The sequence below is a fragment of the Eutrema salsugineum genome, unplaced genomic scaffold (genome assembly GCF_000478725.1).
Source record: "Eutrema salsugineum unplaced genomic scaffold, Eutsalg1_0 scaffold_10, whole genome shotgun sequence".
Taxonomy (NCBI): Eukaryota; Viridiplantae; Streptophyta; class Magnoliopsida; order Brassicales; family Brassicaceae; genus Eutrema; species Eutrema salsugineum.
The window spans coordinates 4,106,097-4,117,261 of record NW_006256908.1 but is presented as its reverse complement, the minus strand read 5'-3'; the positions used below and the strand labels follow the sequence as shown (position 1 = coordinate 4,117,261).

The window sequence follows — 11,165 nt, the reverse complement described above, 5'->3', positions numbered from 1 at the left end:
GTGTCAAAATAACTTAAAACAAATCGGTATAAATTATTATGGTTTAATGCTTAATTTTGGTGTAAAATTAAATCGTTATTGAAATTATATATAACCGAAATTTATAAAATAATTAACCAAAAAAGTTTTTATATTAAAAAAATTTCATAAAACATTTTTTTAAATGTTTACCATTTTTTATGTTAACAAACTTTAAATAAAATCTAACAAAAATGTCAATTTCTTATAATGTAGTATAAATATCAATCACTATTCTCTAATTCTCTCATAACTTTCAAAATTGTCTAATATCTTCCTTCTTCTTCATTCTAACTAAAAACTCATGAAGACATCAGGTAAACATATACTAATGTTTTTCTAAAAAAGTATTAACATATACTTTATACCTTATAAAACTCATATACATATCGTTCTATTTTTGTAGCTGTAAACAACCCTTCAGACCCTACAATAACTACGTTCGACGAAAACCAATTTTCAAGCTGGCTCCAATGTAATTCTAATCACCCTGAAGTTTACTGAAAGTTTGCTTCTCAGTGGATCTGGGATCAAAGAAAAAGCCAATGGAAACCATGTTTCATTGATGATGATGCTGAGTACTTTGAAGTTTTTTTAGAGGCAAGCCACTGGAATACTCCGTTATGTCTTCTAAAGGCTTACTTAACTCTGTTAAATTGTGATGCTATGATGAATCCTTTACGTGTTTGGAGATTTATCTGTCGTTTTTTAATTCAATAAGATGCATGATGCCTCATGATTTCTCTTTCTATTATATTTAATTTTAAAAAATTTATGTGTTTTTGTTCTTAAGGATTATTAATTTTGGGAATTTTCTTATTAAACATATCTATTCTACATTGTTATTATACGCATTCTTTTGTATTGCTCAATATTTATTTCATTTGTGATGATGATGAGGAGGAATATGTTGAAGGTGATAGTGAAGAAGAGGAATATTGTTGAAGGTGATTCAACATAGATTTTACATCTTGGAACCAAGCCAATTTTAGAGCCAATTCTTGTGATGATGGAAGTACTGATAGTGAGGATGATTGTGATGGTGATGGTGACGATGAAACAAATGATTCTGATGGTGATGAAGAGGATGTAGATTATGCTCCTTCTAACAGTGACGATGATGTTCATATATCCAATACAGGTTTATCTTCATCAGAAAAAAACTGTTACTGTTGATCATCCTTTACTTAGGACACAGGTCTCGGATTGTGTACAAGAAAAAAACAATGAGGGTTATTTGGAACCTACTATGAAGCCTATTGGATCTGATCCAATTGTTTTTGGTGTTTCCTGTTTAACACCTCGGTGGTATGAGACAACTGTTTTCGTGAAGATACTTCGTGTTTGGACCCAGTCTATGCCCAACTCTGAAAAAAAATTGGCTTCCATTTTTTGTGATGAACATGTTTGATATGTAAATTAAAATTTACCACCTTCTTTGGCTTTGATTTATTTACTACTTGAATCCTCATACTTCATTTCTATTATTCGTGCAGGGTTCTAAAATTGAAGGTTTGGTCTATGCTCCAAATTATGACTTCTTTTCAAAGAGGTTATTTAAAGAAAATTGGATTACAATTCAAAATTTCGAGGTTATTCCTGTTACTGGGTGCTTTTGAGCTACTAACCATTATCAAAGATTCTTTTCCAAAGTAATACCATCATACAAAAGGAAGATTTGCCTTGCAATCAGAACTTCTTTTCTTTCATCGATTTCCAAACAATTAAAAACGACATTTATTCAAATGATTACTTACAAGGTTAGTGTATAGAAAAATAAATATTATTTACTATATTATTATACTGTTTCAGAAAACCATATAACTCATTATTTTTTCTCAATACAAGATTAATTGGAGAAGTGATTAATGTTGGGAAATTCAACGCATGGGAAGGATATGCTTCATACAATATAAAACATACCAGTGGTTACAGCGAAGATGAGACTATCACATTTGATCTTAGAGATTCAAGGTAGGTGATAGTGCTAAAGAAAAAAACAAAAATTTAATATACATTCTATTCGTTACTGATTGTTGCTTATTTATTTTCATATTTTATTTTTCTGTTTCAAACAGTTGACTTTCCCGTGCCTTGCGCGGACTAATATAATTTTTCATTTGATTGTTTAAAAATCTAATAATAGTTTAGATTCATTTATTTTTTTATTCTTTATTGATGAGTATATTTGTTTATTAAATTTTCTTGCATTTTAATGTTTGAAAACATGATCGTGAAAATAATACAAAATAATATTTGTTTTGGCTTGGTTGATCAAATGGAAACATTGGTTTGCATGAATGTCAGCATTGGTTTAGAAACATTGGTTTAATGCTTCATTACATTATAAATCAAACTATTTTTCAAATTTAATAAAACCGATATTTAGTAAACCCTAACAAACCCTAATAACATTCGGTATTTACTAAATGCAGAAATAGAATGCTTAAGCTCTATCATATGGAACAAACTGAACAATAAATATAATACCAAATTACTCCACGAAACTCGAAGGTTAATATTCAGGAAGTGAAGCGATTCAATGCATTAAGAATGGTGTGGGGATTATCACAAGTCCTTTCACTCGAAATATTCAATGACCCTAAAAATGGATATATCTTCGAGAGAGAACAATGTGAGTTTGGTGTTGATGTGATGGTTGCTTCGCCTTTTGCCAATTGGGAAGTCATTTCTTTCGATGAAAAGCTACCTTTCCCCAAGTTCTCCTAGGGTGTTAAAGATTTCGTGGTGCTTAAAGAGAATCATTATGTATCAGATAGCTTTTTAATGGGAGGAAGAAAATGGTGAGTCTAAAGTATTTTCTACATATCATGCATATATGTATTTGTTCAGCAGTGCTAACAGGTACACTGTAATATTCTCTACGGCAATAAAGTTGTATCCCAAGGGATATTCGAGAGCAGTGCTAACAAGTACATCATATGAATCTATACACACCGATCTCTATAAACCTATACACCTTCCGATCTAAAATTCACTCGCCAAGGTCAAGTATCCTCACATAATATTTTGCTCTGTATAGCCAAGTATCCTCAATTCTGGATTAAATCGGTGATGATTCATCACTATATTTTCATTTTGTTTGTTCTTTATAGTATTAAATGGATTTGGTTCATGTTGTTTATAAAAATATTTATGTTATCATTTTATTTTTGATCGTGCCTCTTGGGTTACAAATTTTGGTTTTGGTCGTTGTAAAGATATTGAGACCAATTTTAAAACTGAAACAGAAAAATGATGTTTCTTGTGTGATTATTATTTGATCTTTTTTACAATAATTTTGCTTGTGCTTTACAAAATATCCTCTATTACACTTGCAGTAGTTTTCTTTTCTCTTTTCTACTTGTGCGGTAAGCTTGGCTTTACTTGAGCCACTTAAGCATCTAGCCGAGAATCCAGCTTTAACTTTAGAGATACAAATAATTTACTGTTTCCATAGTCGTGATTTTTCCTTTAGTATTGTCTACTTACTTCTATAAACTATTAATCGATATGTTTAGATCTTATGGCCTAAAAGTTACTGATTGACTGATCATTTTGTGTATATAAGATGGTTCAATTTCATCTGACAAAAGAACTTAGTGGAGGCGATAAGATATCACACGATGGAAATTAAGATGTGATGGCCTTAATCTCAAGGATAGTTTGCTTCGCAAACTCAGAAGCCGTATCAGTTCTTTAAAGTTAGATTTATTAAAGAAAAAGAAGAAAAGAAAGCTACAGAGAGAAGTTTTACTCTGGTGGTGGAATGTTCATTACAAATTTACAAGTACCTTTATCCTACTAAAAGGCCAAAACACACTATGTTCATCGAGCCAACCATAATTACAATAATGGGAGTTAATCGTTAACGTCGTCGTCTCCGCTACGAACACCACCTCCACTTCAAACATCTCGGTTCCTTTCACCTTTAACTATGGAGTGTTCCTCTGCTTTCTCTTCTTCATGTTCCTGCAGTTTTTGAAAAAATAGAGTATTAATCAATGTTTGTTCATCCTTTATACTTCGAATTACAGCGTATGTGTTTCTCTATCTACATGTCTCTAAAGATAAGCTTTTGTTTAAAAGTGGTTTAGTTTAGTGACTTTTTATGACTCCAGAATATATACTTCAAGAGAGAAAAAGTAGGAGACGACACTTATGCAGAAGATAGTGCAATCAAAGAGTATTGTAATAACAGAGAATGAATTTAAGACATGAGGACGTCAGAAGATGAAGAAGCCTCTCGAGGGGAAACAATTTAATCATTTTACCTTTTGGTTCAAGTCACATATTTCGTTTCTTAATACATTTGGTGGCTCGTGGTTTTTTGTGTGGATTCTGCATGATGATGAAATCAAACTGAGAAGGAAATTACTTCGTCTAAAGCAGTTCAGTGTTGATGTTGCTGCTGCTCATTGCGAACTTGATTCTTTGTTTCTAAACTTTATTAAATCACACATAAGGAACCAATCACGTCTTTCTTATGGATTTCTCTTTAAATTATTCATGGAGATTGTACTAAATATAATCATTTCACTTGTGGTATTTTTTTAAAATATGGATAAAATATTATATGTTCGTATTTGATGGTTTTGATAAGGTTGTCAACCATATAAAATAATATATTATATGTTAATAAATATTTCAAAAATACACAAGATTAATATTGAATATTATTTTTGCACATATTTATAATAAAAGTAAATGTTGATTTATTGATCTATTGTGACGATAATACATATATAAAACATCTAAATATTACATAAATTTATAAATTTCAGTTACATTTTGTATATGCTATGGGACTCATACTTTCTAACTATGAAAATTTAGGGATTCTAATAATTTCTATTTATTGTATGATCCACATGATAACAAAAAAAAATCGACAAATCACAGAGAACAAATAAATTCTTTTGTTGCTATTATATAAGGAGCAACTGTGGATAAAATTATAAATTGAGTTTCATACGAAAACAAATAAAAAAATTTACATAGAAAACATTGATAATATATTAAAAAAAATTGGCTTATGCAGCTGATATTTATTTTGAGAAAAATTTTAATACTATGAATCTTTGATCCTATCAAATTCCAACTCAACGGAGCCAAAAGAAATGTTGAAACACCAACCTTAAAATAACGTCATGGTTTCTAACTCTCTTTTCCTCTACATAGTTTTTTAAAATGATTACCAAAATAACCTCTAAAACTATAAAGAATCAGAATCGATCTGCAAAATATGTATGTGGAGTTTGTAAGTTATGATGGAGGAAATTTTTAAAAGATCATATCAATTCGTTTTTATTTGAAAGTATCAATGAGATTATAATGGATATGGTGAAAAATTGCATTATTAAATGGCACACTTGAATTAAACTTTATCGATGGATTACATTTTATTTGTGAATAATTATCAATTTTAATTTTAATTTTTTAAAAAATTTATTCAGATTTCTAATTTAGTATAAATAAATAAAAACAATATAAATATAATAACATATAATTATTAAATTATGTTTTTAATTCTAACGTTTGATTTACGTACCGGGCACATTAGCTAGTTATATTATTATTTTTAAAATGATCTAAACGTGAATATCCTTATATCTGGTGAACATTATCCGCAAAAGATATATGAATTATCTACACAGTCAAATGTATCTAAGATTACTGTTGCTGAAAATAAGGACCTAGTCATTTATCCTTTATTAAAGACAGTCAAAGGTAAAAAAGAAAAAAAAAACAAAATTTAGTCATTTATCCATCCATATTGAAGACATTCAATGGCAAATTTCGTAATCCTTTTTTTCCTTTTTGGTCTAAGGGAAATATCGTAATTTATGTATTATGACCATGAATTTACAGATGTGGTAACTTCAGGAAAAAAAATAGACGTATTTTCTAGGACGACCATTTAGGATTTGGTAAACGAGTCAAACCAAAATGCTCAAAATTGTACGCCTTATTACAAACCGGCTGTTTCGGTTTAGGGTTTAAACATATGTTTTCGTAACCGGGACTTGAAGATCGTGGAACCGGAGAGCACTTTACTCTTTTCTTCTCTCGTCCCTCAATTGCGCAATTCGATGCCGTCGACGAATTTCTCAGTCTCGTCGACGATCGAAACGGCCGGTGTTGAGAAAACCCTCTTACTAACTTTAATTTTTAGCATTTCGGGATTTTCCCCTTAATGATTGTTTCGTTTGATTGTGTTTGTTCTTCGAATCACCTTCAGCACAATTTGCTCAGCGAGATGTAATAAAGAGAATCCTTTTTTTCCTGATGGATCACTTGATATGCGATTTCTGTGATTCGGTTTTTATTCAATCTTATAATCAAAGGGTTGGTTTGCTAAACGGAGTTTCGGTAAGGTGTGCCACAAGGTGTTCGACGAAATGCGTGAGAGAGGAAAATTGCAATCAACCAACGATCGTGACTTACAATATCTTTACTGGGTTCTTATGCAGAAACGATGATCTGGGCAAAGTCAAGATGTGACCTTTTCATGGTATGATCGAGTCTGCCCTCAATATTTATCCTCGTTAAGCTTAAAAGAGTTTGAAATGCTTTGATCTTTGTGTAGTTTACATTAAACCTGCGAAATTTGACAAATTAATATTCAAATCTTGTGGAGAAGTATAGCTGATATGTTTTCCTTTCTCCAAAACCAAACCACCACAGATAATGGAAAAAGCTATTACCTGCTCCATTTCATCAACTCCATCTTCTTCTATTAACAATCTCACTTTCTTTATTCACTCTGCTATATATATTGCTCTGTCAGAATCAGCTTCTATCATTCAAACAACAATCTTTGCATTTCTGATCATCCTTCTTGCTCAATGGCAGGTCAAAAGATACTCTCTTTCCTGGTTATAGCTCTCGTCGTTACTTTTGCAGCTGCTGCTCGGCTTCTTGATGAAGAAGATACATTCCCTGCCACAACCACCCCTGGCTCTGCCTCAGCTGCTGGATCAGGCCCCTTTCCTGGTCCTTTACCAGCTTCTGGCTCAGGTTCTGCGGGAACTGGCTCGGGTTCTGCTGGAACCGGTTTTGGTGCAGGAACTGGATCAGTACGATCAAGTGGTTCAGGTCCTGCTGCAACCGGTCTCGGTGTAGGTACAGGGTCAATACCATCAAGTGGTTCAGGTTCTGGTCCTCTACCAATCGCCGGTTCTGTTCCTGGTCCTTTACCGGTTGGTGGTCCAGGTTCCTTGCCTACCATTGGTCCCGGTCCTTTACCAGCTGCAGGTTCTGGTTCTTTACCGGGTGGTGGTGGTGGTTCAGCCACCGGTCAAGGTGTTGGCGGTGGTGCCGGTCCAGGTGTTGACGGTGGTGCTGGTTCAGGAGTTGGTGGTAGTGCCGGTTCAGGTGTTGGTGGTGGTGCCGGTACAGGTGTTGGCGGTGGTGCTGGTTCAGGTGTTGGTGGTGGTGCTGGTCCGGCTCTTGGTGGTGGTGCAGGTCCTGACCACGCATTGGTATTCTTTATGCACGATATACTCGGCGGTTCAAACCCAACAGCAAGAGCCGTAACCGGAGTCGTAGCAAACCCGGCTTTAAGCGGCCAACTCCCATTCGCTAAACCAAACGGTGCAAACCTTCCATTAACCAACGGAGTTCCATCGAACAACAACAACAACGGAATAGTCAACAACAACAACGTCCCTCTCCTCGTCGGACTCGGCGGAACAACGGCCAACATTCTCCAAAACAACGGAAACAACGGCAACAACAACCTCTTAAACGGTCTTCCCGTTGCTAATGGCGGTCAGTTACCTAGCGGTTCTGCTCTTCAGATGCTAATGTTCGGGACAATGACAGTGATCGACGATGAACTAACCGAAGGACACGAGCTCGGGTCTGGTTTGCTCGGGAAAGCGCAAGGGTACTATGTGGCGAGTGCGGTTGATGGTACTAGCCAGACGATGGCGTTTACTGCGATGTTTGAGAGTGGAGGTTATGAAGATAGTATAAGTTTCTTTGGAGTTCATAGAACAGCTGCTTCGGAATCGCATTTAGGAGTTATGGGAGGTACAGGGAAGTATGTAAATGCGAGAGGTTTTGCGATTGTGAAGACGTTTACGGGATCTAGTGGGACGCTGCAGCAGCAACCACATCAGTTTACTGATGGGCTTGAGACTGTTCTGCAGTGTACTGTTTATCTTTCTTACTAGTTTTATCTTGTTCTTGTTCTTCTGTTTGGGGATGTTTGGTGTGTGGAATGTATAATTTGTAATCTAAATGTGAAAGAGTTGTGTAAGCTTTGTATTTACTTTTGTTTTTGTGTCTGAAATCTACAGATTTGTTTGTATCAACTTATGGTTTAGATCAAAATTTATTCAAGTTCCTTTGTTGCTGATTCTAGTTTATGGTTCGGTTATGTTTTCTGGTTTTTTTTCAGTTTACATTTGAAAACGATTTAAATCGGATACACTCCATTCGGTTTACTATGGTTTCGGTTTATGTTTTAATCGTTTTGTTTTGCTGTGTTAATGTTTTGGTATGGTTTCGATTCGGTTTATGTTTTAAACATGACTTTGCATCCCTAAAATTTCATTAATCCCTGTCACAGTGTCACATATGGATGGAAGTTTTGAGCAAAGTTTGTTGTGGGCTTACATATGGTCCTAAAGCGTACCACAAGGCCTAATAACTCTCATTGTAGGAAAGAAATTAAATGAGCTTTTCATAAGCCGGTTTCACATTTTGGCATTTTGGCAAATTAGTGTCGTTTTGAGATCTGTGCACTAGAATACACTACAAAACCGGTTTCACAATTCCATATCGAGTGATATTAAAATACATTACAAAATCGGTTTCACAATTATCTATCGAGTGATTAAAAGGTATTCTTCGTTTATATAAGTTTAAATTACATTACAAAACCGGTTTCAAAATTCCATATCGAGTGATACTAAAATACATTACAAACCGGTTTCAAATTCTGGCAAAAGAGTGTATTTCAAATAAAACGAGGTGTGTGTGTGTGTTGACAATTAATAAAGGAAAATTATAGAAAAACTCTTCTTCCCTTTCACTTTGTTTTGGGATCGTAATTCGTTTATATTAAGACACTTATTAAATAATAATAAAATAAATAAATTGAAACAACGAAATGATAAAAGATAGAGATAATGTCAAACGGAATTCACTTGTTGTGTGTCTCAAATGAAGCAAAGCATGTCATGTTATAAAAGTGACATAATGGTGTTCTATCATCAGTTGCCGTCAATGCAGATTTGCTTGGTGGGAAACGTGAAAGAAGTATCATAATGATGAGATTTGCATGGTGGAAACTGTGAACGAAGTTTTATAGATAAAATAGTTTTAAGAATTAGAGAAAAACCCCAAAAAATACACCAATTATATAAAATTCGGAAGAAAAATATACAAACTATTTTGACTCCCTAAAAAATACATGAATTATTAATTGTTGTATATTTAATATTCAAATTATTCATCACTTGTTCTTTAATATGTAAACTATTAAATTTCGTGTATCTTACACAATTTTTATATGAAAATACAGTTTTACTTTCTTTTAATTTCAAAATTCGATTTTCCTCTTTAATTATTTATTTTTTATCAGAAATTCTTTATTTTATTTAATAATATATTTTTTTTTAAAACAAAAACAAAAAAAAATATCCTTCGTCTTTCTCCTCCGTCGAAACCGCTTCTTCTTCCCTCTCCTCCTTCAGATCCATCAACAATTGAGACCATATCTCTCACTATTTTCTACTCTCTTCCAAATGGATCTTCTAAATTTGCCTTCCATTTCTTCTTCTTCGCCACCACACCATCGAATCTCCTCTCCAGCTTCCCACTTGCAACGAATTCGACCGGTCATGCACCCGCGACAGGCTATATTTGTTTCTCGACATAATTGACAACGAGATTATGTCCAATCCGAAAGAATTTAGTTTTTTCTTCGTAGAGAAACTGGGATTATGGATCTGATGAGTGGCAGAGCTAAAATCGAGTTTCTGCAAGACGAAATCACGGTTGTGATTCGGAGCCTACGGAGTCGGTGATTCACGAGTTTTTATCTTTCACACATTATACCATGTTTTTGTTATTCGGGTTTGAAGATGAATCAGAGTAAAGGAATCGACAACACGAAGAAGCAATTGGTAAGGTTTCATTGCGATTTGCGACCGGAGCTTTCATATCGGCAGTTCAATTTACATGAACGCCACCGTAAACAACCCGTTATTCACTCATGTTCTTCTTTGCCAACTGTATTTCGTCGTCGGAGATTCCGAATCAGCGTAGCGTATTTGTTGAAGCCAGTGACGACCAGATCAATATTCCATCAATACGTCTAAATTAATCTATTTTTATTTTATAAACTATTAATTTTTTCTAAACAATATAAATTGAATTTAAAAAATAAAGGAGGATAAAGTTAGATTTTTATAATATAAATATTGTCAAAACGTGTAAAATATACGAAATTTAATAGTTCGTGTATTAAAGAAAAAGTGATGAATAATTTGCGTATTAAATATACAACGATTAATAGTTTATGTATTATTTAGGGAGTCAAAATAATTTGTGTATTTTTCTTCCAAATTTTTAATAATTGGTGTATTTTTCGGATTTTTTCCCTAAGAATTATGTAGATGTATATTCTGTACATAAACTACGTTAAATTTGTACTTCCGATTTAGGTTCAAATTTCTAACCATTTTAATTAATTTAGAATTGTTTATAAAAATTATCGATATATATATATATATATATTAAGTTATACAAAATTAATTTCTAGAACAAAACTATAAAAACTATAGAAATTTGAAATATTAGATGATAATAACTATAGAACTTCGTTGTTTACAGTTTACAATTATTATTTCTACTGTTTTAGTAAGAATAAAATATTTACAATTTCATTGGTGTAAATAAGACTTTACTAGTTAGTTAAGTTTAGTCCACATGATTATTCTTTTAGTTTTTTATTTGGCTAAAGAAATCCCACATGATTTTTGTTTTGTTATAGATAATATTTTGTCTTTAAGATTAAATATGCATATTTCTTTGAGGAAACGCCGACTCAACGTACCAAATTTCTCTAAAATATCGTATAAGATATTTATTTTTTCTCAGCTTTTGGCTTTTAAATCTTTCCGGCCGCCTAA

At 33.1% G+C, this 11,165-nt stretch overlaps 1 protein-coding gene across 2 annotated transcripts; it reads left to right on the top strand.

Annotated features, from left to right (window-relative positions):
• The first annotated feature begins 6,058 nt into the window (after positions 1-6,058).
• LOC18027481 (dirigent protein 25) lies at positions 6,059-8,346 on the top strand. 2 transcript variants are annotated; one of them, XM_024148510.1, is made up of 2 exons: positions 6,059-6,532; positions 6,874-8,346. In XM_024148510.1, exon 2 carries the CDS (start codon positions 7,512-7,514, stop codon positions 8,196-8,198), a length of 687 nt encoding a protein of 228 aa, XP_024004278.1. In that variant the 5' UTR covers positions 6,059-6,532; positions 6,874-7,511; the 3' UTR covers positions 8,199-8,346. The 2 variants fall into 2 exon arrangements, with proteins under 2 accessions (XP_024004278.1, XP_006409900.1); XM_006409837.2 differs by lacking the exon at positions 6,059-6,532 and having other exon boundaries at positions 6,867-8,346.
• The last annotated feature ends 2,819 nt before the right edge of the window (positions 8,347-11,165 follow it).

Bases quoted from the DNA above. Each gene is read 5' to 3' on its own strand.
- LOC18027481 (XM_006409837.2), top strand. From the start codon at position 6,867: ATGGCAGGTCAAAAGATACTCTCTTTCCTGGTTATAGCTCTCGTCGTT.